At 59.2% G+C, this 25,714-nt stretch overlaps 2 protein-coding genes across 3 annotated transcripts; both read left to right on the top strand.

Annotated features, from left to right (window-relative positions):
* Window positions 1-14,760: 14,760 nt before the first annotated feature.
* On the top strand, window positions 14,761-17,356 carry LCN8 (lipocalin 8). 2 transcript variants are annotated; one of them, XM_007194381.2, is made up of 6 exons: window positions 14,761-14,921; window positions 15,903-16,033; window positions 16,476-16,546; window positions 16,854-16,958; window positions 17,037-17,126; window positions 17,224-17,356. In XM_007194381.2, exons 1-6 carry the CDS (start codon window positions 14,838-14,840, stop codon window positions 17,274-17,276), a joined length of 534 nt encoding a protein of 177 aa, XP_007194443.2. In that variant the 5' UTR covers window positions 14,761-14,837; the 3' UTR covers window positions 17,277-17,356. The 2 variants fall into 2 exon arrangements, with proteins under 2 accessions (XP_007194443.2, XP_057404914.1); XM_057548931.1 differs by having other exon boundaries at window positions 16,854-17,126.
* A 1,751-nt stretch (window positions 17,357-19,107) lies between these two features.
* LOC103020487 (epididymal-specific lipocalin-5-like) lies at window positions 19,108-21,229 on the top strand. The gene is given in 6 exon segments (XM_028161917.2): window positions 19,108-19,203; window positions 19,420-19,474; window positions 19,477-19,552; window positions 20,117-20,196; window positions 20,699-20,803; window positions 21,027-21,229. Coding segments are annotated over 6 exon segments (615 nt in total).
* The last annotated feature ends 4,485 nt before the right edge of the window (window positions 21,230-25,714 follow it).

The following is a 25,714-nucleotide window of genomic DNA, read 5'->3' as shown; positions in this document are numbered from 1 at the left end:
CTGGTGGGCAGTGGTAAGGAATCCGCCTGCCAACGCAGGGGAAGCGGGTTTGAGCCCTGGTCGGGGAACTAAGATCCCACATGCCGCAGGACAACTAAGCCCCCGTGCCACAACTACAGAGCTCGCATGCCGCAAACTGCAGAGCCCATGGGCCACAACTAGAGAGAGAAAACCTGCACACCACAGCTAGAGAGAAGCCCACGCGCCCCAACGAAGTGCCCACGCTCCGCAACAAAAACGATCCTGCATGCCTCAACAAAGATCCCGCGTGCTGCAACTAAGACTCGACGCAGCCAAAAAAACCATTGCCTTTCCCAAATTCCCTTTTTGTACTATTCATTTCTTCTTGGCTCCATAATCTGAAGGTGGACTGAGTTGTTGAAGTTTACCATTTTCTTCAACAGCTCTTTTGACTTACAAATAGGTCAGCGGGCTGGGGCCTGGGCCTCTGCACTTCTCAGGGAAAGGGCACAACCGACACATTTCAGGCCAGGCTGAACCTTGCAGAAGCGTTCCTGCCAAATGCTCCATCTTCAGGAAGAAGCCCCGCCCAGGTATCGCTAACCTATCCATGTGCCACCAAGCTCCAAGGAACAGACATTTGGATTCATGCGTCACATCTGAAAAAGCACCAACCCCCGACTGGAGCTGCATACCATCTGGTGACCTGAAAGTAAAGATTTCCAGGAATTAAAGCAGGTGACATCTGACCAGACAGCTTTCCCAAGATGTCTGGACCAGGCCTGTACGCCCTTTTCTCACTGTTGCTACTTCTCTCTCTCTTTCATGGGAAGACAACACCCTTGTCCACATTTCCCAAACCCTTGTGAAAGGGGGAAACCTCTTCTTTTGATTATGGCCTTTTGGAAACAGCCTTATCATGATCCCGTGACAAATTAATCTTTTACTTGCCTTTTGGGAAGCGTTAGACGGTTCGGGATTCACAGTGTTTATTTCATCTGAACTATTAACTGACTCTGGGTTCTTATCTACACTCTCTGAATTTGTAAACTTACAGGCTGTATTTTTCATAATATAATTGGTTCCAAACAGTTCTTTGGAGATAACAATACTATTTTTAATAGATCTTTGAAGTTTTGCTCTTTTTTCAGAGCTCATCAGCTATTGCTTCACGTTTATTTCTGTGCTGTTTCTTCCCAACATACTCAGGTAATTCTTTCAGTTTGAGTGTGCTCCTTCTGTATTTACTGTTCTATTTCCTCCTCATAACAAAACGGAGGCCTCCCATTGATCCACTTTACTAAACCTTCATGGCTGCCTAAGTGGGAACTTCCAGGAGGCGTATTTGACTGCAGATTTCCCTCCATGGGGAGAGCCTTGTTCCCTTGGGTCAGAGTTAAGTACCAATGAAAGATGACCAGAAAAGTGGAAACTCGGGAATTCCCTGGTGGTCCAGTGGTTAGGATTCAGTGCTTTCACTGCCAGGGAGCCCAGGTTCAATCCCTAGTCAGGGAAATAAGATCCCACAAGAGGGCTTCCCTGGTGGCGCAGTTGTTAAGAATCCACCTGCCAATGCAGGGGACATGATTTCGAGCCCTGAGCCGGGAAGATCCCACATGCCACGGAGCAACTAAGCCCGTGTGCCACAACTACTGAGCCTGCACTCTAGAGCCCGCGAGCCACAACTACTGAGCCCACGTGCCACAACTACTGAAGCCCGCGCGCCTAGAGCAAGTGCTCTGCAACAAGAGAAGCCACCGCAATGAGAAGCCCGCGCACCGCAACAAAGAGTAGCCCCCGCTCGCCACAACTAGAGAAAGCCTGCACACAGCAACAAAGACCCAACGCAGCCAAAAATAAATAAATAAAATAAATAAATTAAAAAAAAAAAAAAAAAAAAAGATCCCACAAGACACGTGGCACGGCCAGAAAAAAAAAAAAAAAAAGTGGAAACTCAACTGCATAGAATCAGGCATAGTTGCAAGTCTCACCTGCCTGTCTGTGGTCCTTTGATTTGTTCAGTTGGCCACCTTCAGGCATAAGATCCATGTTTGGAACCATCACACAATTTAGAGTTGTCATGTTACTCTTAATTCTGTTTTGTACGAATATTTTAAATTCTGCATTTTGTTGCCTGTCAAACTTTTTTTTTTTTTTTTTTTTCCTGTCAAACTTTTGTAAAAATGATGTATCCTGGGACTTCCCTGGAGGTCCAGTGGTTAAGACTTCACCTTCCAATGCAGGGGGTGCGGGTTCGATCCCTGGTCAGGGAGCTAAGATCCCACATGCCTCAGGGCCAAAAAACCAAAACATAAAACAGATGTAATATTGTAACAAATTCAATAAAGACTTTAAAAATGGTTCATGTCAAAAAAAAATTAAAAAAAAACCCAATGTAGCCAATAAAGAGATACTGGCTCAACATTTCAAAATAATCTCCCTTGACCTTAATAAAACAGCAACATGGGTTTATTCCGGAACAGTAAAGAACTGCAATTCAGGACAAGCAATCTAGGGCAAACCACAGCAAGTGCAGAGAACAAAGGAGAGGAAACTCTTTTATAGAGGAGAAGGGGGAGTTGAGAGGGGCTGTTCTAAACAAAGTGTCCGTTGGAGGAAACTGGGAGTTCGCAGTGTGGTGGCTTTTCATTGGCTGAACTGTGATGGTCTCTCATTGGCTGGGCTGTTGCTGGGAGAAAATCTTCCTTCCTCCTGCTGGGTAGAAAGCAGTAACCTTCCTACTGGGTCTGCAATTGAGGCTGCATGGTAGGGTGTGAGAGCCCCCCCGTTCTGGCCTCCTGACTGCAGTTTAGTGAGGGTTCCCTTTATTAATTTTCACATAAAGGAGAGGCCTGAGGGTCCAGAGGGAAACCACCCCATGCCTCTGAGAATGCTGCAGCTCCCTGGCTCCAGACCTGGACATCCCACCCCCACCAAGGGGCCCTGCTCACTAATGAGGTGCAGAGATGACCCCTCCCCTGCCTGGCTGGGCCTCCCATTCCTCACAGCTCAGCTTTTCTCCACAGAAATGGAACCCAAGTCATGTGCAAACACACCACTTCCCCGACCTTGGCCAGCTTCACTCATCTGTGCCCCAAGACCCTTCTCCAACAGGAGGGCAGGCACCTTGCCCGACCCCACCCAAGGTGCTTCCGAGAATCACGGGCAGCTGGACACGTGCCCTGTGACAATTGGCCCAAATGGCCAGGACTTGAACGATAACGAACAATAATTTCTGTCCGCATCTTCAACTCAGGACCAACTGGAGAAAGACAAATATGCCCCCTAAACAACCACAGGGGATGCCTACCTGTTCTCATTTGGGTGGTCTTCATTTATTTCCACTGTTGTAATCGGTCTTTTATGTTTTTCATCTTTTTTGTTATTAAAAAAGAAATTCTAAATATTCCTATAGAAAACTGGTTAATCTTTATCAGGTTTACCTTTTCTGATTTTCGTAGACTTGGTCCATACCAAATTAAAAAATTTTTTTCCTACCAGCACTGTTAAATTTCATTTTTATGTGGAAATCTGATCCATCTGGAATTTATTTTGATGTAAGGAGTGAGGTGGTGATCTAGCTACGTATGTATTTTCTAAATGGTCCCTAGTGGTGACAGTTTTGTTGACTGCGTATTCAAGCTTTTCTCCACAGACGGAAACATGTCCTTCGTCGTATGCTGAATTCCCCTGTCATTTATGTCTCTTCCCATTTTTTCTAGATTCTTCTGTTATTCTATTTACAATCATGCTCTTACTGTTCATGATTTTATAACAGGTTTTCATGTCTTGTAGAACTAGTTGCCTGGGTTTATTTTTCCTTTATAGAATTTTTAAAGTTTTTATTCCATGTTTACTTTTTCATATGAAATTAGAAAAAAATTTTTTTTTCTGGTTGAAATTTTTTAAAACTTGGAATTCTAAAAAATGTATAGATGATGATTCAGGGAGAACTGGTGTCTTTATGATAATGTGGTTTATTTTTTGGGTCATCCCTGGAACAAGTTGCTTTTCCAGCATCTGTTCAGCCCTGACCCATTTCCTGGAGGGACAAGGAGGCAGACTCTAATTAGGAGAAAGCGGGGAGTTTGTTTACAAAGAAACGATTTATCCACACATGGGTGGGGCGTAGGGGAGCCCAGAGCAGCAGAGCTGACGGTCCCCAGGCGTAAGGGTGGAGGGGAGGGCAGCATCCAGAATGCAGAGGAGAACCGTGTGGATAAGGCTCCCCAAGCCGCGAGACCAGTGACCTGAGGGTGGGGGGCTCGGCCAGCACTTGGTGGCCTCGATCTCCCTCCTCCCCATCTCCCATCGGGCTCCCTGGCTGAGCCCAGCAGGGCAGGGGACGGGGGTCCTTGACGCCGTCCGTTCAGGTTGGGTCCCTCCGTGGTCAGCAGGGTGGAGTGAGGCACGGCCTGAAGGTCCTCCTCTGAGGGCGGAGGGCTGGGACCGAGAAGTGGCCCAGGCGTGCCAGGAAGCCGACATCTGGCTTTGAGCTGGGCCGCACGGCAGGGGGACAGGGCCCGGCCTGGGGGGACGACGGCAGCCCTGGACAACTGGAGCCAGGGCGGGGCACAGGAGGGATGTCAGGCTCCCGGATTAGCGGGAGGCTGGAGAACCGAGTGGCGGGAACTGGGGCCGCTCCAGGCGCTGAGCAGGAACCAACAGGAACGTCCAGGGGAGCCTTGGGTCCGAGGCCACGCGGGGGGCACTGAGCTCCGACCAGCGGCGTCCCCACCGGCTTCCCACGAGGCTCAGCCCCCAGGAGCGCCCCCTAGCGCCCGCCAGTCTTCACAGCAGGCTGCCTGCTGCTGGGGAGGGGGAGGAGGAGGGGGAGGGGAGGGGAGGGGGAGGGGAGCGGGCGGGCAGCGGGGAGGCGCGGGGCAGCCAGGTCAATCCCAGCTCACCCCCTATGCCAGCACCAGGGTGACCGTTGCCAGGGCCCTGAGTGCAGCTCTTGCCCTGAGGGGCCCTCCCTGGCCTGGCGTCCACCCTGTCAGTCCAACCTCCCCAGCGAAGAGTGCTGGGAGGGGCTCTGGTTCCTGCCTCCTAGGCAGTCGTCCTTCAGCCCCTGCCCTCTGGTGCCCTGGGCCTCTTCTATGGAGGGTGTGGGGAGTCACCCCTGCCCCTGCTGGGCTATCTGTGCCTGAGGCCCTGGCCCCTGGGTTTGTCCGCTTTGCGGGCCCTTGTGACCTGAGCTGGAACAGGGTGGGGTGGGGTGGACGGCTTCACGTGTACTTTTTTTTTTTTCCTGAAATTAAGTCTTTGGCATTGGCAGCATCACAACTTCCGTCCTCAATGAAAAGTGGAATAGCAGTTGGCAGTGGGCTTTATTTCCAGCAGCCTTATTGACATTTAATTCAGGGACCGTATAGTTCACCCATATAAGTGTACAATTCAGTGGGGTTTAGTGCATTCATAGAGTTGTGCAACCATCACCACCATCAACTCTAGAACATTTCCTTGACCCAAAGGGAGAGCCTGTGCCCATTAAACGGCTGCTCCCCACTGCCCCAGGACCTGGTAACCACTAATCTCCTTTCTGTCTCCATGCACTTGCCTCTCTGCACGTTGCATACAGGGGGGGTTCCTACACCACGTGGCCTTTGGGGCCTGGTCTCTCACCCAGCACCCTGTCTTCACGGTTCATCCTGTTCCTTCTCATATGGACAACTTTCTGACGTGTGGATAGACCCTGTTTGTTTATCCATTCATTGGTAGCAGTTTTGAAGCTTTGAAACCCTGCAACGGACCCCACTTCAATATAAGGTGACCTTCCTGCTCGGGGACCCCTCCCCAGCCCAGCGGGCACGAAGCCCCATGTAAGCCCTTCTGCCAGCCCGGCAAGCAGGGTCCCTTTGCTGCTGCCCTGTGGCCATTGCTGGGACCGCACCTACTGTGCTTGGGCCCAGGGCCTTGCCAGCTCTGGTCTGACCACTGCCCACACCTCTCCTGCCAGTGCCCCCGTCCACGTCCTGAGCCCCCGCAAGCCTCCTGTGCCCTCCTCCTAGTCTCCTCCAGGGAGCTGAGGCCGGCAGGAAGCGATGGAGGCCCTGGCAGCGGCGCCCCTGCACTGCGGGGAGGGGTGCGGGGCTCCCACTGACCCGCTGCTCTCTGGGCCTGCAGTGCCAGCTGCACCCACGGACCATGCAGGCCAGATGTGGCCACGCAAACCCTGCCCCGGCAGCAAATGTGTGCTGTGAAGATCCCAGTTTAGCAGACCTGCGGGCCAAAGCGACTTGGCCCCTGTTCTCTATTCATTCACAAGCATTAACTAGCCCCTTCCACCGCCAGGCCCTGCGCTCCAGGCTGGGGAAACAGATACCAACAGGCTGCCAGCAGGCTGGTACAGCTCCTGTTTTCACGGGGTTTACAGTGTGTGCGGGAGAGCAGACAACAAATAAACACAGCAGAGAATTCGGATGATGCTAAAGCTGCCAGAAAAACGACCGGCAGGTGAAGGCTGGGGTTTGAGGAAGGCTGCTTGGAGGATGCAGAGGGTGAAAAGTAGCCCAGGGAGCAGGGGGTTCCGGTGAGGGGGGTGGAAGGGACCTCCAGAGGGCCGCTGGGTGGGAGGGTGCAAGCAAGAGGCCTGGGGTGGGGCGGGGGCTGGCTGGGCTGCCCGCTGGGGAGCTGGGCTGGGCACAGGGCTGGGTTGGCTGCTGGGGAGCTGGGCTGGGCACAGGGCTGGGTTGGCTGCTGGGGAGCTGGGCTGGGCACAGGGCTGGGTTGGCCGCTGGGGAGCTGGGCTGGGCACAGGGCTGGGCTGGGCACAGGGCTGGGCTGCCTGCTGGGGAGCTGGGCTGGGCACAGGGCTGGGCACAGGCCTGGGCTGCCCGCTGGGGAGCTGGGCTGGGCACAGGGCTGGGCTGGGCGCAGGGCTGGGCTGGCCGCTGGGGAGCTGGGCTGGGCACAGGGCTGGGTTGGCCGCTGGGGAGCTGGGCTGGGCACAGGGCTGGGCTGCCCACTGGGGAGCTGGGCTGGGCACAGGGCTGGGCACAGGGCTGGGCTGCCCGCTGGGGAGCTGGACTGGGCACAGGGCTGGGCACAGGGCTGGGCTGCGTGAGGGTTCTGTGCTCAGGCCACGATGACTCAGGAGCATCTCAAGCAGGGACGCATCAGATCGATGCTTTACAGGCTTTGCTCCGACCACTTTGTGGAGGGTGGACTTGGGGGGTGAGGGTGAGTGGGGAGGCCAGGAGACGACCGGGCATCGAAGACTCGTGATGGAGAGTCCCCAAACCACGGCCGGGGACACACCGGTGGCAGGTTCTCCACAGCCTGGGAGGCTGCCCTGCACCTCTGAGGCTCAGAGGGGTCCCCGGAGGGGTCTGCAGGTTGTTCGTCCGGACCCCAAACGAACGGTATTTGGTCATTTCCATTTTTTAGGGATTGTCAGTAAAATCACATGACCAGCCACCGGCAGGTTTTGTGTGTGTCTCATTTCTCTTGGGTAAATACCTAGGCGTGTGAGTGTCGAACCGTATGGTAATGAATGTTTACCTTCATAAGAATCTGCTAAACCATTTCCCAGGGTGTTGCACCCTCTCGTTTTCCCCATCCCAGTGGTGACAGCCTTGATTTAGAAACAGAATCGCCATCCTGCTGGTGTGTAGCTGCGTCTCCTTAGGACAAACGCCTGTGAGCCTCTCTGCGTGGGCTTGCTTTCTGTCTGGGAATCTTTTCAAATCTTTTGTCTGTTTTTTAAAAAAAATTTTTTCTTAAATTGAGTCTTGAGAGTTCTCTACATGTTCAGGATTTAAGTCCTTTATCAGATAGATGTGTGTTTTGTAAATATTTTCACGGGAAGGCTTTCACTGCATTCTGTCCAATGACTCTGGGACCTGACCGAGAGCTGGCGTGGCCTGAAACCCAGCGGAGGCTGCAAGCGGGAGCCCTCGGCTCTGCGCCTCCCTCCCCGCTGGCCGGTGGGGTCTTCCTCTGACTCTGAACCCACTTCCACTCCAGAGCGCAGTGCTGGCCTTCCCTGGGCACCGCTGCCTCTGACCCAAGGCCTCTGGGTGGTGTGTCCCGAGGTCACACGCTGTTCCTCAGAGTGTCTCTGGGGCCTCTGTCTGAGTGGACATGAGGGGTCACCTGGAGAGGCCTCGGCAGCTCGAGCCGCCTGCAGCCCGTGGAGCCAGCCGGGCGACACTCTGGTCCACACGCTTGTGCAGCCAGGGATAAGGTGGCCGGACACCCTAATCCACCCTAAGTGGCAGCCCAGACCCACCCTCCTCTTGGGCTGCTGGAGGCCCAGCTGGGGGTCTGGAAGTGAGGGGTGCCCAGGCCTCTGATGTCACCTCTGTCACCCCAAGACGAGGTCCGGAGGCCTGGCCAATGGTGGCTCCACCCCCGTGCGACGAGGCGAGAGGTGGGGACTCTGGGGGCTCTGAGGGGAGCTCGCTGGTGGGGGCAACCCGACCGGCTGAGCCGCGGTCACGGAGGTGGCCGGGACACGAGCCAGGTGAGGGCCAGGCTCTCTGGAGCCTCCAGGAAACGACTCTCGGAGCAGGTGCGGACACTCGAGCGATCGTGCCAGACAGTGAGCAAAGAGCGCCTGGAGTTTCCGGGGACAAGGTGCCTTTCGCTCCCCAAGCTGCGCGTCGGCCGAGCCCCATTGCCGGGCTGGGCTGCCAAGCTGGGCCGGCGGGCGCCAGGGGCCAGAGGACTGGCCTGGGGATGGAGGCCCCCCCTGCTGAGCTGCGTCCTGGCGCTGCTCTGAGCGACCTCGGCACAGGCTGAGGTCCTGGCACAGCCAGATTTTGATGCCAAAAAGGTATCGGAGGCCTCCGAGCTGTGCCACGCGGGTGGGGGTCCGGGCTGAGCCCTCACTGGAAACAATAGCGACGACGTGATAATAGTACCTACTGCCTTCCATGGAGCACTTGTTTGGTGCCTTGGGCCCACACACCCTTCAGAGCCCCTCTCCATTTAATCCTGAAACAACCACGTGTGTGGGTAATTACCGACCCACTTCAACGGTTGGGAGAACTGAGGCTCACAGTGGCCATGAGACCTGCCCCAGGTGAGTGGGAGAGCAGGGACCCACACCCAAGAGATGGACACTCCGGAGATCCCCGGCTGTGTGGCTTCAGACAAATCTGCGTCCTTGTGGCCCAGGGTCCCGGTGCCCGGAGGATCAGGCCTGGGGTCACTGAGCTGTCTTGCAGTTCTCAGGCCTCTGGTACGTGGTCCCCATGGGCTCTGACTGCAGGGTCTTCAGGGACACGAAGGACCACCTGCTGATGTCCACCAGCAACGTCAAGGCCACGGCGGAGGGCAGCCTCAACGTCCATGTGGAGCTCCCTGGTGAGTGCGGTGAGGGTTAGGGGGCGCTCCAGGAGTGTCGGGAGGGCGGGGCCGAGAGTGAGCCCGGCTGTGCACCCGCAGGGCTGAAGGCTGTAACCAGATGGGTGCCAAGTACCTGAGGGAGGGCTGCCAGGGGCACTTCTGAGTCCCGAGTAGGTGCCCTCCACCCCCTTCTCCATGGGGTGACATGGGGCCATCCTTCTACCCGGGACCCTCCCCCACGCCCCCCATCTCCTGCCCCTCCCCTCCCTCAGCCCCTCCCCACCTGGCTGCCTTTTCAGGCCCTGTCCGCATCTCTTCTCCTGCCCCCACTCATCACACACTCCCAGGTCTGGGCCTGCACGGACCAGGTCAAGGTGGGGGTGGTCGAAACCCACAGCACATTGGTTGGGTAGGGATTGACTGGAGGGGCCTCTGAGGGCTGGGCACTCAGGCCAAAGCTCATGCCTCCCTCTGGCTGGGGACCCACTCTCCCCTGTTTGGCCCACTGCCTCACACCCTGAGCGGGGGCTGAGATACTATTTTGCTTTCATTTCTGGGGGGCTTGGTAGAGTGAACCGGGGGGGCTCCCCAAGGAGAGAGGCTGGGGTGAGGGCTGCAGGTAAGGATGCCTGAAGGGGGTGGGCCCAGGGGAACCTGGTCCCGGAGAACAGTGAGGCCGCCCCAACCTCCCAGATGCCGCTGTGTGCATTAGGAAAGGGCACTCCTCTGGGCAGCTGCCCGTCCCTGCTGGTCCCTCGGCCAGGCAGGCACTTTCATGCAGTGCACAACCTGCCCAACCTCGGGTGGCGGACCTGTTGTCAGCCTTCAGTAAAGTGCAGTGAGGCCAGGAGACCCTCATCTGCCCTTCTCTCTCACCTCTGTGAGCCACAGGGGTTCACAGGGACCCCTGTTCTGCCCCAGGCCGGACCCAGGAAGCGAGCCCCCAGGCCTTGAAGGCCTTCCAGGACTTCTACCCGACGGTGGGGCTGCCAGATGACATGGTGGTCACGCTGCCCAAGTCAGGTACCGCCGAGCCCCGCCCTGTGGGAAACCCCGCCCCACCAAGCCCTGCCCCGCCCCCTTTCCGGAGTCCTGGGAGGTACAGGCAGGAGGTGGCCTTCTCTTCTAAGGATGGGTTGGCAGCCGTTCCAGCCACTCTTCTTCACACCCCGCCCTTCCCCGTAACACGCATGAGGGAGATGTTTGGGGCAGTCGGGGGCCGGGGGCCCCACGCTCTGTGGGGGGCTGTCCCGGGCAGGTCCCAGGAGCAAGTGGGCAGTTCCAGCCAGCCCAGCCTCTCACAGACCCTCTGCCTTTCTACAGATGCCTGCTCCTCGGGGGCAAGGAAGCACCCTGACAGCTCGGGAGACCCACCATGGCCCTTCCCAGGTGGGGGCCAGGGTAACTCCTCCCTGCTGTTCTCCAGGGCCTGTGCGTGTGGGCTGCCCCTTCTCGCCATGCCTCCTGCCCTCTCACCTTCTGAGGTCTGCAGGTGCAGATTCCCGCCAACATCCATTGTTCTGCCTGGGCACTCACCTGTGTGCTCCAGGCCTCAGCTGACACATCGCCTCTTCCAGGGAGCCTCTCCTGATTACCTAGGGCTGCCATAACAAACTACCACAAACTGTGTGGCTTAAAACAGCAGAAATTTACTCTCTCACAGTCTAGAGGCCAGAGGTCCAGAATCAAGTTGTGGGCAGGGCTGGTTCTGTCTGGAGGCCGTAGGGGAGAATCCCGGCCTCTTCTAGCTTCTAGTGGTGCTGGTAATCCTTGGTGTTCCTTGACCTGTAGACCCATCACTCCCACCTCTGCGTCCGTTGTTACCTGGCCAGATTTCCCTCTTCTTATAAGGACATCAGTCATTGGATGTAGGGCCCACCCTAAATCTAGGGTTATCTCATCTCGAGATCCTGAACTAATTACATCTGCAAAGACCTTATTTCCAAATAAGATCACTTTCAGAGTTCCAAGTGGACTTGAATTTGGGGGTACACGGTCCAACCCAGTACATTCTGTGTCCCCGTAGCCCCTGGCTTACCCCTGGGACACTGGGTCCTGCCTTGGAATCCCCTGTCCTCGTTCGCTTCCTGAGGGTCCCATGAGGCAGCCTTCTGGGTTGCTGCCATCACAGGGCTGGGTCCCCGGGAGCCCTTGGGACACGGATGCAGGTGGGCTCTTGGGGACACCTTCTCCCAAAGTGGACACCAGGAAACCATCGGGCCCCTCACCCGTGTTCATCGTGAAGAATTTGGGAACCTATGTAAAACAATAAATAACGGACGCGACGTGACAGTCGCCAGCATTGGGAGGCGCCCCTGCAGCCTCTCCTGGCAGGATTAGATGTCGCTCAGTGGGGGCTTCCTGAGTGGCCCGCGGGCAGTGTCCCTCCGGCCTTCACAGGCCTTCACCGCATTCTGCTCTCCTGGCCGGGCTGGGTTTACCCAGTGCTGTGCTGGGGACGCCGGGGCTGCTGCGTCTTTCCACGGGTCTGGATGACGCTGCCCAGGATCCCAGCCCTGTGTCCTGTCACATGAGAGCTTGTTTCAGCAATGTTACTGGGTGGGAGGAGGGCGATTAGGGATCGTGTCACATCACCCTCAGGAAGGTTCTAGCTGCGGAAAGTGTGAACCTGTCTTCCTGCTCTGTGCCCCACCCTCCAGAATTATCTTAGAAAAAGCAGCTTTCGGAGTAAAGTGCCCCATGTGGACCGCCTCTCAGGTGCTGAGTCTGTGGAGTCCGGCATGGTTTAGTGGCCATTCTGGGGCTTTCTTGCCACGCCAGCCCCTCACTGCTAACTAGGGAGTGAGCGAGGCCCTGGGGAGAGTGGCTGGGTCCCCAGGAGCCCGGGGCAGGGGCAGCGCTGGTGCTTGGGCGGCCTCCAGCCTGGGCCCTTGGGGGGCGGGGGCGGCACTGGGGGTGCGTTTCCACATTTGCAGAAGTTTTGGCGGCAGGATCCACTCGCACTGGCCTTTCTGGTGATGAGCAAATTGGGGGGCCCTGCTGCGTGAGGGGGGCAGCTCGGGGTGTTCCAGGAGTGACCAGACCTTTCCTGTCTGTGCAGGGTGAGCCGGAGCAACAGGCCTTGTCACCCGGAGTCGTCTGGACCCAAGGCCCTCCTGGCCCCCGCACCTCCCCATCCCCTGTGCTCCGCGGGCAGCTCCTTGGGCCTCCCCGCTTCCACTCAATAAACAGATTCTGCAGTTTTGAGGCCCCTCGCTTCTTCGGAGAGACCGTCAGGGAGGGCACAGCGGGCCCTGCTTTGACCCGGGCTCCTGGGGCCACTGAGGCAGGGAGGCTCGGGGGCTGAGGACGGGGACTCTGGCTGCTGGGCTCCTGGCTGAGGGCAGGAGGCGCCAGCCAAGGGTGGCACCTGTGGGGGCCGCAACCACAGGCAGCATCCGGTGCCCCCGCCCAGCCCCTGTGGGTTCATGGCACCTGTGGGGAAACCGAGGTGCCCTGTGCAGCCCAGCCCTGCGGCTGGCTCTCCTCGAGGTGCACAGATTCCCCTCCACAGGCCCGGAGGCAGGGGGGCTGCGGGGTGGCGCTTGTTGGGGTTTCCCTCTTGGTATTGGTGTGACCGTGGCCTTGGGCAAGTCATGTGAACCTCTGTGAGGCTTGGGAATGGGTCACGGTCATGGCCAGTGCAGTCCGAGCCCCGCCCTCCAGCCCCACCTGAGCGCTCCTCGATGGACCCCTGGGCCCAGATGAGGAAACTGAGGCACAGAGAGGACGGCCACTTGCCCAGCAAGAGGCCAGGCTGGGATCCAGGCCCGGCGGCCAGGTTCCAGGGCCTGGGCTATGTGCTGACCGCCCCCCCCACGAGGTGTGGGACCAGGGGAACCCCCCGCCCGGAGACCGTTGCCGCTCCCGCCCCTGACGTCGTGCCCAGTGGAGCTCAGAGCGTTCAGTTCTGTCCGGTGCACACACTTCAAAGGGCCAGGCCTGGGGTGGGGCAGGAGGGCGCTGGACGTCCCGCTTCATTGCTCGCTGGCGTCTTGCAGCCCTCGCGGGGCCGGAGCTGGAAGCCATTAGCCCTGAGTGCATCTGTCCTCATCCTGGCCCTGGCCACCCCGAGACAGTGGGTGTCCCCTATGCTTCCTGCCCTCCCTCTCCTGCCTGGCCGAGCCCCCCGGGGGGCCCTGGCTCCTCAGCCCGGTTCTGGGCTCAGCCTGGGGCTGGGTCAGCCGGCGCTCAGCCTCCTCGGGGGCCCCTGCTGCTCCTGCTTGTTGGATGGTTCCCCTGGTCTCTGAGCTGCCCTGTTCTAGCTTGACCCCCATACCTGTGACCCAACCCCACAGGCTTTGTTGGAGGTAATGCTGCGTCCGGGGTCAAGCTGGCCAGTCAAGCTGCCACTGGTGAGCAGGCCTCCCCTTTGAGCTGACCAAGCCTGGAGCCGTTCCCGGGTGGGCTTTTTTGGCCTTGAAGGTGGGAAGGCTACCCCCCACCGGCCAGGGACCAGGGGTGCTGATCTGGGTAGTGGTTGCTTTGGGCGCCCTGGAACCCCTCTTGGGCACCTGACCCCTGCTGCTCTGCTTCACCGTCATGACGGGTGGGGAAACTGAGGCAGAGCAGCTCGCCCGGGGTTACACGGCTGGAGGGCCGGAGCTGGTGCCCAGGAAGCCTGACTCCATCTTCACCTTGACGTGCTTGTCATCTGGTCCTGAGCCCAGGAGAAACGCTTTGGGGACGGTCGGGGGCCTGGGGCCTGGAGGGGAGGAGGTGGACGCTGGCGGCTCACGGCCCGTGGAGCGCAAGCCGGACAGGGTGTCCCCGGGGCCGGCCTTCTGGGCTGTGGGCCCCACTGCGCTGTGCGGTGTGGACGCATGGGGTGGGGTGGGTCCTGTCCGGGTGGGAGAGGCCCCCGGCACAAGAAGGAGGCAGAGCCGCTGCTGGCTCCCTGGCGCCTGCAGAGGCTCACGGGGCTGGTGCGATCCCACTGCGCCCCACTGCCACCTCCCGTGGGCCCTCCCCTCCCACTGGGCCTCTGTGCCTTTCAGGCGCTGCTCCCTCTGCAGGGAACGACCTTTCCCACGCAAGCTTTGCACCCCCCGCCATCGTTTCCCCCACCCGGGGGAGGAACCCCCCACTCGGCTCTGCGGTCCAGGCCCGTGGAGCGTACGCCCACTTGTCCCAAGAGCCATCAGAAAGAGCCTGAAAACCACCATGTGTCCTGGGAGGAGGGCCCGGGAGTGCGTGCGGAGCTCTGAGCCCCTGGGGGTCTGGGCTTGGTGTATCCATACTGTCAGCGCCCTCGGGGTGGGAGATGTGGTCCTGGGTCGCCCCGGTGCAGGTTGGGGGGGGCCTTGTCCTGCTCTCAGGCCCCCAGCCGGGCCCCGCCGCGGTGTCCACCATCATCCCCAGGCCAGGCAGGGGGTGGCGCTGGCTGCTCTAGTCCAGGCCACCTGCCCCCCCCCCGCCCCTCCCCGGGGCTGTGGGTGTCACGGGGCCGGATGCACGCCCTCTGAGCATTTGGAGGCCAAGATCGCGGAGGACACTCTTGGGTGATTGCACCACCCACCAGCTCTCCCTCCTGATATAAACCCGGGTGCGGGGGCCACAGGAGCGGGGAGTACAGACCCTTGATGGAGGCCGGGCTGCTGAGCGCCGTCCTGGGCATTATCCTGCTGCAGGTGGAAATGACCACGCAGGACCTGGACCTGCAGAAGGTGGCTTTCTTTCTGGGCCCCGGGAGGAGGTGGGGCGGGGAGGGGCCCACGTGTGCAGCTACTCCAGGCCCCCCCTCCGCCCCAGCTGATGCTGGACAGCTGCATCGGGGCCCCAGGACTCACCCAGGCCAGCCCCGTGAGGGCAGGTGGCGGAGTATCCCCTCTCCTAGCGAGTGGGTGTGAGGCAAGTGCCCAGGGCCAGGCAGGGGCGGCGCCCTCCCTCAGGGCCTCCTGTGGGCAGGCCTGTGTCCTCAGCCCTGCCGGCTGGTCCTCTGGGGTCTCCAGGGTGTGGGGTCCCGCCTGTACCCTCTGACCCCACACAGTGTAGGAGCCAGAGGAGGCTTTCCTGGTGTGGAGACCTCGGCCGCGGGCTTTGGTTTCCAACCCGATGCTTCTTTGCCCAAGTTCCTTCTTCGCCGGCTCTGTGTCGGCTGCTGGGCCAGGAGCACGTCAGCAGGCTCAGAAGTGACAAATGTCGGACACGGATTCGTTTCTCTTGCAAAAATGATCAGTTTTCAAAAGTTTCAGATGGAAGGTCTGGGCTCCGGGTGGCCGTTTCTGCGGCAGGCGCTCGGTCCCCCAGCCTGGTCGGGCAGAGCGGGGCCTCTTCCGCGGGGGCAGGGCTGCTGGCCAGCGCTCCCCGGCGGCTGTCACATTCGGCTGGCCCTCTCCAGCCCCCGTCTCTCAGGCTCTAACCACCAGTGCCCCTGGCGTCCCGTCCCCGAGGACAGGCGGCAGCGAGGCTGGTTCCCCTTGGGGACTGAGATCCAGCCCTGTGGCAACTGCAGGCAGGCCTGTGCGGGGAGGGGCTCGCCCTGTCGCCCCCCAAGGGACCCCTCAGAAGGCCGACGACTTGCTGCTTCAGAGTCTGCCAGATCCCTGCCTGGGAGGTCCCGGGAGAGGGGTCTGCCTCCTGGGGCCCAGGGGTGGGGTCTCTGTCCGTCTGCCCGAGACGGGCTTGGCTCTGGCCCCTTTCTCTAGATTGCAGGGTTCTGGCGGGAAGTTGGGGTGGCCTCCAGCCAAAACCTGGCACTGCAGACCCCAAAGAGGCTGGAGGCCTTGTTCCTGACCTTGAGTGGGGAGGAGCTGACCGTGAAGGCTGCGTATAATAGGTAAGCGGCCGGGGCATAGCCCGGCTGCACCGGCTGCAGCTGTGGATGCGGACTTTATTGTCACTTGGGTGGACCAGCCCTCCCTGTGTCTATCTTGACCCTCCCCTGAGACCAGACCCCCAGGCTCCTAGAGCTGCATCTTCTCCCAAATAAAAGCACGGGGTCTTAATGAAGCCCCATCGGTTTACAAGAAAGGAAAATGCACTTAGGGGTAGGTGGCTCTCTGGAGGTCACAGAATCCTTGGGTGAGAGTCTGGCACGGTCCTATCCTGTGCCTCTGCCCTCCTTGTCCTGCTCCAGGCTCTCCTGGGGACAGACACACTGCCAGAGCCCTTCCTGAAGACACGCACCCACCCCCCCCAACACCCCCCGCCCTGGAAGTGTGCCCAGCAGAAGGAATGCGGGCTGGCGTTTTCCTAATGAGCACTTTCCTGCCTCTCAGCTCAGGAAGTTGTGAGACTGAACAAATAGTGAGCTCAGAAGTAAATGTTTCGGGGAGATTTGTTTTTCCTGGTAAGAGCCGTTTCCTTGTTGCGGCACTCACAGCCCTCTGGCCCTGCGCACCGGCTATGCTTGGCCATGCTGTTCCTCATGCTGTTCCCTGCCCTCCTCCTCGTGCCCCACACGCCCGTTCTCCCATCAAGAGACTGGTCATCCTGCCAGGGCCGCTCTAGTCCTCCCCTACCCAACCCTGGCATCCCGAGAGGGTCCCGGCTGGGTGGGGAGAGGATGGAGTCCGGCCCTGCCAACCCTGGCCTCTGAGGTCCGCCCACCCCGAGGGTGCCCGGTCCGCCCAGGCCTGTCTCTCCCACTTGCACAGGCCACAGGGAGATCCAGGTGATAGACACAGACTACGAACAGTTCGCCATCCTGAGGGTGTCCCTCCACTGGCGGGACAAGGAGTTCCACGTGCTCAAGTATTTCAGTAAGCTGCCCCTGGGGGGTGCGGGGCCGCTGTGGTCCTCCTGGGGACCGCCCAGCCCAGGCCCCTGTGCTCCCACAGCTCGGAGCCTTGAGGGCGAGTATGAACCAGGCTTCTGGAAGTTCCGGGAGTTGACCGCAGACACGGGGCTGTACCTAGTGGCCCGGCACGGTGAGCCCCAGACCTTGGGGTGGGTGCTGGGCTAGGGGCCCCCAGGGTGGGGTCCGGGCACCTGTCCCGCAGCTCCTCACACTGTCCCGTCCCACAGGGAGGTGTGCCAAGCTCCTGAAGGAGGCGAGCCTTTGCCCCGGTCTGCGCTGAGCCCCGCCTGAGTCCCGGCCTGAGGGGAGCCCCTGGGCCTCCGGGGTGGTGACACCAGGCTGCCAGAAGAGGACCCTGGAGGCTGGGGCGGGGGGGAGGGCAGGGCTGGGCCGGGGAGGGGAGGAGGCTGGCCCTCGTCCCCCGTTTCCATCCAGCAGAGTCCTGCTGGGGGCGGTGGGGTGGGCGCAGGCCCTGTGGGCCCCTTCTCGGGCTCCCCGGGTCCCCCACTGTGCTAACACGTCAGCTGCACGACCCCGTCTGTCTCAACGGCCCCGAGAGGTTGGGACTATTACCCCACTTTGCAGGTAGAGAAACTGAGGCCCAGGCCACACAGCTAGGACACCCACCCCTGGCCGTGGCTCCAACCGCTGCCCCCCGGGGTCCTCGGAGGCCGGGCGGCGCCCTGAGGCCCTGGCCTTCCGTGTCACAGGAGCTGATCTAGAGGAGCCCCCGTCCCGATCCGGGATGCTTGGAGCCCCGCCCACCCAGCCTCCCCTGGCCGCCCAGCTCTGGGGGGCCCGCCTGCACCTGCTCTGAATAAACTCTACTGCCAAACCCGCTGCCCCGAGTCTTTCCTGGGGCCGAGGGGTGACAGGTGGAGGTGGCGGGGTCAACAGAGGTGAAACCAGCTGCCCTGGAGCTTCTGCCATGAGGAGGTGGGGTGAGTCGAGCACCGTGAGGCCCTGCTCCATCTGCAGGGGCACAACCGCTCAGCTCTCCTTGGAGCAGGGACCTCAGGAGTCATTTCCGCATTCCGTGTGCATCTCTCCCACCCTGCCGCCCTCGTATTCTCTCTCGGTCTGTCTCTGCCTCTCTGTGTCTATCTCTCTCTCTGTCTCTGTTCCTCTGTCTCTCCCCCACCCCTCTGACTTGGCTACTGTCTGCTGTGTGCTGGGAAGCCCTCACCCGGCCTGTCTGCCTGTGAGGATGGCTGTGGCACTTGGAGGTGGGGTGGGGTCAAGAGCAAAGAGGGCAGCTGGGATTACAAGAGCCGCCGCGTGTCTGCTGCGTGGACTCGGGCGAGTGCCTTCCGCCCTCTGCCCGTGAAGCTCTTCACCCGTAAGATGGGGAGATGCTGTCCTCGCCTGGGGGAACGATCCTGTGGGTGAAAAGCGGGTACCAGCAGGTGGGGCTGCCTTTGGCCGCTGTCTGGTCGGCAGGTTGCTGCTGATTGGCCAATCGCTGAGCGTGTGGCTTCTTCAAAGGACTCAGTCGGCCAGCAGGGCTGGAGGCGTCAGGACATCCTGGCCCGCTCCTCGCTGCCCGCAGCCCGGGGTGGGCTGGGCTACACAGAGTCAGCGTCGCGTGGGCACCCATGTCCTTGGTCCTGCCCCGCTGACTGGGCCTGTGCCTGCTCAGCTGGCAGGCCCTGGGGGGTACGCGCCCACGTCCTGAGCATGCCCGGGGCTCCCAGGTGGGCTGTGTACTGCGCCCCAAGCCAGCCACCTGGGTGCTGCTGAGGGCTCCTGCTGGAGCCTTCTGGGCAGCTGCTGGGTCCTGGTGCTGTGAGGGGCCCTGCCCGCCGAACTCCCTCAGCACACATTCCCAAAGTGCTTCCCAGGGCACCTTGTGCCCTTTCATGTCCCCATCCCCTCACCCTGGAGCCTGGGGGCCCTGGAGGCCCCTCTGGCCACGGGACGTGGTCTGAGCACCTGGGCGGCCTGGGGCCCAGCCTGCAGGCGAGCGGATCAGGCGAATGAACACAGGAGGGAGCCTGGGTGACACCCGTGCCCCGTGGGTGGGTCCAGCTGGAAGGGTATAAGCCTGGACTGGTGCCGAGGCCCGTGTCCTGCGGCTTTGGGGAGCTGGCCCCAGCCCCCGCCTCCCAGACATGAGGGGCGAGGTGCTCGCAGCCCTGCTGGGGCTGTTCGTGGCGCTGGCAGCCGGTGTGGAGGACTTGAGCCTGAAGGACTTCGACTTTGCCCAGGTGGCCGGGTCAGGGCGCCTGCCGTGGGGGACAGGCCCGCCCCGGCGTGCCTGGGAGACCCTGCAGGACCTGCTGCCTCTAGAGCCCCTGCCAGCTCCACAGCGTGCGGGGCCTGGAATTTCCCAGACCACTGTCCTGCTCTGTGGTCGGGGGTGGCCCTTGATCCTGGCTGCGGCTCTCCCGGGGCAGCCCCCCTCCAGCTCTCCGTCCCCCCAGTTTTCAGGTATCTGGTTCGAGATTGCCTTTGCTCCCAACCTGGAGCCCCAGGGCTCGCCCCGGACGAAGAAGATGGGGCCGTAATGGTGGAGCAGGAGGGGCCCCACCTGGCCCTGACCTCCGTGTCTGACCAGTGGGTGGCGCCTCCCTCCCCTGTGCCACGCGGTCACCCCGCTGGGATGAGGGTGGGTTTTGGGTAGAAGGACACTGGGGGTACAACCCTTCCCAGACGAGGGGTCCGCAGAGCAGAGCAGGAGTGCCGGGGCCGTCATTCTCTAAGACGGTTGATGAGGTGACCTGCAGCCTCAGGGCCAGTGCGGGCTGGGGCTCGGCCTCTAGCCCCACCGCCCGGGACCCCTCCCTGCCGGGTGTCGGGGCGTCCCCGCGAGGCTGCCCCAGCCCAGGCACTGTGGACGAGCCCATGCTGCCTGCAGGCTCGCACGCCCCCGGCCTGGCCACCTCCCCTAGCACGTGTACGGGCTGGGGAGGTGTCTCTGGCCCCTCCGAGGACCCCTAGTCTGAGCCTCAGAGGTGGGCACACTTTCGCTGCAGGAGAAGTTTGTTCCCAGAGGGCAGTCTCCTCCTGCCCGGCCGGGTGGCTGGGGGCTCCCGGGTGGCCTCGGGGCTGCCCCTGGCCCAGAGCAATGGCGTGGCGGGGCTGGAGGCTGCTGGGCTGGCAGGTGTCTGCTCTTTGCAGTGTGAGCCGCTGTGTGAAGGAGAAGAGCCAGGCTGGGAAGGGGGACGCCCCCGGGAAGTTCAAGCTTCCTATGGAGTCTGGTAAGGCGAGCTGCCTGCGGGGGCCCCGTCCTCGCTCCCTGCCCTCACTCCGCTCAGCCTGGAGGTCAGCGTGGTGCCCAGCAGGCTGGGGTCCTCCAGCCGTGCCTTCCCTGTGGACTGGACCGGGTGGGGACGCTGTGTCCCGCCACATGCGGCCCTTGCTCTGCCACACCGGGCGCCGAGGGTCTTCCCGTGGGGACCCGGCCTCCGTGGGGCGCTCCTGGTCACCCGGCCCGGAGCCCTCGGCGCGAGGCTCAGTGCAAAGCCCGCATGGAAGCCCCCCAGCCGCCGTCCCCAGCCCCCAGCCTCTGGCCTCAGCTGCCAGGACCTCCTCTCTGAAATCCCTGACAATGTTGATCGGGCGTCTCCCTGTCCTGGTCAGCGGGGTTCCCTGCCCACCGTGTGTGTGTGTCCTTCACGAGGCGGGGGTGCGCCCAGGGGCGTGGCCCGTGGGAGGTCCCCACCCAGAGCCTGGCAGGCCTGTGTTTGGTTCATTTCCCAGGAGGCAAAGAGGTCACTGTGGTGGCCACGGACTGCAAGACGTATGCCATCATGAACGTTGTCTTCCGCAAAGGAGGGAAGGCCCACAGTGTCCTGAAACTTTATAGTGAGCCCACGGGGGGAATCTTTACCTCTGCCCTGTCCCAGCCCAGAGAGGGGGCAGGAGAGGGCTCGGAGGTGGATGGGATGGGCGGGACAGGCAGGGAAAGGGACAGGACAGGGAGGGGGATGGGGTAGGGCAGGAAGGGGCACAGGACAGGGCAGGGAGGGTGTCTGTGACTCCAGTCTCCGCCTGTGCCCCCCCAGCCAGTGGCAACCCTTCCTCGCAGGCCGGATGGTGGAACACAACGAAAAAGCCATGGACAGGTTCCTTGTAAAGGCCCTGGAGCACAGGCTGTCAGCGGTGGACGTGCAGCTGCTCTCCAAGGACCGTGAGTGTCCGGGCCCCGGGCAGGCCTCTCTCCTGGCACCCATCTCCCCGCGTCACCGTCTTCTCTTCTCCACAGTGACCCGCGTGAACTTGCTGCCCTAGGTGGTGAGGTCCTGCCCCCACTCTGAGGCTGGGGCTCCGCCCACCAGGCCTTCCCATCACGCCTGGAAGAGGAGTCTGGGGTCCGAGGGGCGGTGGGGCTGTCTGGGGCAGACAGAGCCGAGGTCCAGACAGCGGGCCGAGCCGTGAGGGGCTGCCTGGGGGTCGAGGCCGTCAGCTGTCTGTTCTGGGCCAGTTCCTCCTCTGGTCACAGAGGCTGGGCTGAGAGTGCGGTCCGGGCACCTGTCCTGCAGCCCCTCACGCTGTCCCGTCCTACCGGGAGGTAAGCCGTTGCCCCGGTCTGAGCCCCACCCGAGTCCGGGCCTGAGGGGAGCCCCGGCTCGCTCTAGTTCCTGGGCCTCCGGGGTGGTGACATCAGGCTGCCAGGAGGGGACCCTGGAGGCTGGAGGGGTAGGGCAGGGCTGGACGGGGGAGGGGAGGAGGCTGGCCCTCGTCCCCCGTTTCCATCCAGCAGGGTCCTGCCGGGGGTGGGTGGGGTAGGCACAGGCCCTGTGGGTCCCTTCTCGGGCTCCCCGGGTCCCCCACTGTGCTAACACATCAGCTGCACGACCCCGTCTGTCTCAACGACCCCGAGAGGTTGGGACTGTTACCCCGCTTTGCAGGTAGAGAAACTGAGGCCCAGGCCACACAGCTAGGACACCCACCCCTGGCCGTGGCTCCAACCGCTGCCCCCCGGGGTCCTCGGAGGCCGGGCGGCGCCCTGAGGCCCTGGCCTTCCGTGTCACAGGAGCTGATCTAGAGGAGCCCCCGCCCCCATCCGGGATACTCGGAGCCCCGCCCACCCGGCCTCCCCTGGCCGCCCAGCTCTGAGGGGCCCGCCTGCACCTGCTCTGAATAAACTCTACTGCCAAACCCACTGCCCCGAGTCTTTCCTGGGGCCGAGGGGTGACAGGTGGGGGTGGCGGGGTGTGTTTTCTGTGGCTGCCCTAAAAAGGACAGCAAACCCAACTCCCAGGTGGCCTGGGTTTACTGTGACCACGTCTGTCCCACCCCTGGCTGGATGTCCCCCTGCAGGGGGCTCAGTCAGCTGCAGGCCAGGCTGCCCTGGGGGCGGTGCGGGGGTAGGGGGACAGGGCGCCGTCTGCCACACTCCTAGGGTCTTCTCTGGTCCCTGAGAGCCAGAGGCAGCCCCAGGCTGGGCTCCCTGAGCAGAGCTCCTCTCAAATGAAAGGTGACCACAGCCGGCGCCTGTCTACCTTCGCCCATGGCTCCCTACTGCCCCGAACTCAAATCCATGGGCATTGGGTCTAAGGCCCTCGGCCATGGCTGCCCTCCGGCCCCGCACTGGCTCGCACCCGCAGGTCAGCCCAGCCTTCGTCAGTGCCTGGGGACACCCTGCATTCTCTCACCCCAGGACCTGCGCTGTGATGTGTGATTTCCCCCCCCCTTCCATAAGCTGGGGCAGGGTAGAGAATGTGGGCGGGTGTCAGCCCCCTACCCACGTGCAGAGCAGCGTGACCGGGTTCCAAGCACGGCTGGGGTGCTGGGGTGCTGGTCCAGCCAGAGAGGAGAGACCCTGCTGACCCTCAGGTGTCCAGCCAGCCACCATGAAGCCCTGCAGGAGTAAGGACCAGCCCTGAGGGAGGACCTACCTGGGACTCGCCTTAGCAAATCCTGAACCGAGTCCCAACAGACCCACAGGGCAGATGTTTGGAGACCGAATTCTGACGCATTCGAGGTGCTTGGGGAATACTTGCACGTTTCCCCAGATCTGTCAGGCCAGAGCTCGAGGGAGCAAGGTCGTCTGCCTCAGCTGGACTTCCCCATAGAAGGTTCTAGGATGTCTGCTTGGGCTTGGGCTGCTTGGTTCCGTAACACAGAACCCTGCTGGGCGTGGTGCAGAAACAACAGGAGTTTACTTTCTCAGGTTTCTGGAGGCTGGAAGCCTGAGATCAGGCTGCTGAGAGGGCCGGTGTCTGGTGAGACCCCCTTGTTGGCTTGTGGACGGTGGCCTTCCCGCTGCGTCGCCCGCTGGCCTCTTCTCTGCACACACGCGGAGATAGATCTTTGGTGCCCTTCCCTCTTCTGAGGGCGCTAGCCCTACTGGATCAGCGTCCTACCCTTATGACCTCACTTAAGCTTATCACCCCTAAAAGGCCACACTGGGCCATGAGGGCTTTAGCACAGGATCTTGGGGCGGGACACAAATCAGAGGGTGATAATGGAGACCAGGGCTTCTACCATGCATCATCAGTAACGTCTAGCACAGAAGTTACTACACATACAAAGAAACAGGAAAATACGACCTATGGTTAAAAAAAAAAGAAGTTAATAAAAAGTGATCCTGAGAAGAGCCAGAGTTGGATTTGGAAGATGAAGGTCTAAAGCAGCCTTTACATTCTGAACTTTTACTCTGCTCCACTGTCCCGTCTATTCACGCGTGGGTACCATTCTGCCATCCATTGATCTAGTCCTTCCTCATAGCTTCTCTTTTATCTATCTCTATCTATCTATCTATCTATCATCTATCTATCTATCTATCTATCTACCTATCTATCTATCTACCTATCTATCATCTATCTACTATCTATCTATAGATCTATCTCTTTGTCTAATAGGGTAAATTTTGGCAAACTGAATTTTCCTGTAAAATTATCCATTTCATTGAGGACTTCAAAGTGATTTGCTTAGAGGTCAGCAAAGTACTTTCTGTTGATGCAACACTTTTTTCTTCTGTCCCAAAGGTCATTTCCCACCCTTTTGTCACTTCTTACTTCATGTATTTATGGTCTCTCCATTTTTTCTTATTCATGTTAGTTAATTCTGTTATTTTTAAAAAGAATACTAATGATTTTGGTAATAATTCTGCAAATTAACAGAAAAATTCTGTTCATTTTTCCAAGGATGAGGACTTTGGTTCATTAATTATATCTGCTGTTCTCTATACTCTATTTATTATTTCCCACTTTTATCATTATTATTTCCTTCCTCGTGACATCCTACGGTTTATCTTGTTCTTTGTCTAGCTCTTAGAGTTGGGAATTTAATGCATTTAGTTTCATTCTTTTATTTTTAATGGTGTGTTTAAGGTTATGATGTTTCCTCTGACCCTGAATTACATGGTATTTTTATTATATTTATTTTAAATAAATCCTGTAATTTCAGTTTGTATTTTTCCTTTCATTCAATAGTATTTGTTAAAATAGAAAGTTAAAAAAAATCTAGTTTTATTGTATTTTGTTATGTTTTTGGGGTTTTTTTTGGCCATGCTGCACGGCATGTGGGATCTTAGTTCCCCGACCAGGGATCAAACCCACATGCCCTGCATTGGAAGCACAGAGTCTTAACCCCGGGACTGCCAGGGAAGTCCCAGTTTTATTGTGTTTTGGTCAGAGAACGTTGTTTGTAATATTTCTACTTTGTGGAACTCATCGATGCTTTCTTTGTGACCAATCAATTTTGTGCATGTTTTACTCTCTGTTATCAAGAGTACAATTATATATTAAACCCTCAAGACCTGTCCTAGATTTTTTAGGGCTTCTTTATCCTCACCTGCAGTGGGTCCATTAGCCCTGCCTTTGTTGAAGTGGTGTGTGCACATCTGCTGTGAGTGTAATTCTGTTTGCCTTGCCTGGTAGTTTGCTCTTGGAAGTTTGATGCCAGCTTATGTCTCTCACCCTTGAAAGTGATTTGATCATTTTGCCTGGAGACCCTGAAGAATTTTTCTTTATCAGTAAAGTCTAATAGTCAAATTGTTTCCTGAACACAATTAGCTCTTACTTAATTCTTTCCTGTTTTTGCTCATTTCTGCTCTTAGTTAATTAAAAAAATTCTTCATTCAGGATGTTCCTTTAATGCCCTTCAAAGCTTCAGCATATTTAATTCCGTTTGGAAAGTTATGTTACAGTTTTATTATGCTTTCCACGCACCCCCCTTTCCCCTCGGTGGGATTTCCATTAGAGGAAGTGTTTTCATTCTTATTTTGATTTCTTCTTCTAGGAGCAAAGTATAAAGACTACTGAAGTCTATTCATTTCCTGCATGGGGCTGGCAGTTTGGGTGACTAACAAGATTCCTAATTCATATGCATCTGCTAATGTGAGTGCAGAAAATTCTCTTTAATGGATGGCATTTTGGGTACCGGGTTGTGTGTGTGCGTGCGTGTGTGTGTGTGTGTGTGTGTGTGAAGTTTGGTTCTCTTTTGTCTTGAAGGGTCTTTGTTTGTTTATTTAAATTTTATTTATTTATTTATTTATTTATGGCTGCATTGGGTCTTCGTTGCTGCACGCGGGCTTTCTCTAGTTGCGGCGAGCGGGGGCTACCCTTCGTCCTGGTGCGCGGGCTTCTCATTGCGGTGGCTTCTCTTGTTGCGGAGCACGGGCTCCAGATGTGCGGGCTTCAGTAGTTGTGGCATGCAGGCTCAGTAGTTATGGCTTGCGGGCTCTAGAGCGCAGGCTCAGTAGTTGTGGTGCACAGGCTTAGTTGCTCCATGGCATGTGGTATCTTCCTGGACCAGGGCCTGAACCTG

This window comes from Balaenoptera acutorostrata, chromosome 6, assembly GCF_949987535.1.
Source record: "Balaenoptera acutorostrata chromosome 6, mBalAcu1.1, whole genome shotgun sequence".
NCBI lineage: Eukaryota > Metazoa > Chordata > Mammalia > Artiodactyla > Balaenopteridae > Balaenoptera > Balaenoptera acutorostrata.
This window is presented reverse-complemented; position numbering and strand designations above follow the sequence as displayed.

What these genes read in the sequence shown, in the direction of transcription:
- LCN8 (XM_057548931.1), top strand. Translation starts at nt 14,838, where the DNA reads ATGGAGGCCGGGCTGCTGAGCGCCGTCCTGGGCATTATCCTGCTGCAG. An exon ending in AGGACCTGGACCTGCAGAAG is followed by an intron (nt 14,922 to 15,902) that starts GTGGCTTTCTTT and finishes CCCTTTCTCTAG; the next exon opens with ATTGCAGGGTTCTGGCGGGA. An exon ending in GGGGAGATTTGTTTTTCCTG is followed by an intron (nt 16,547 to 16,853) that starts GTAAGAGCCGTT and finishes CCACTTGCACAG; the next exon opens with GCCACAGGGAGATCCAGGTG.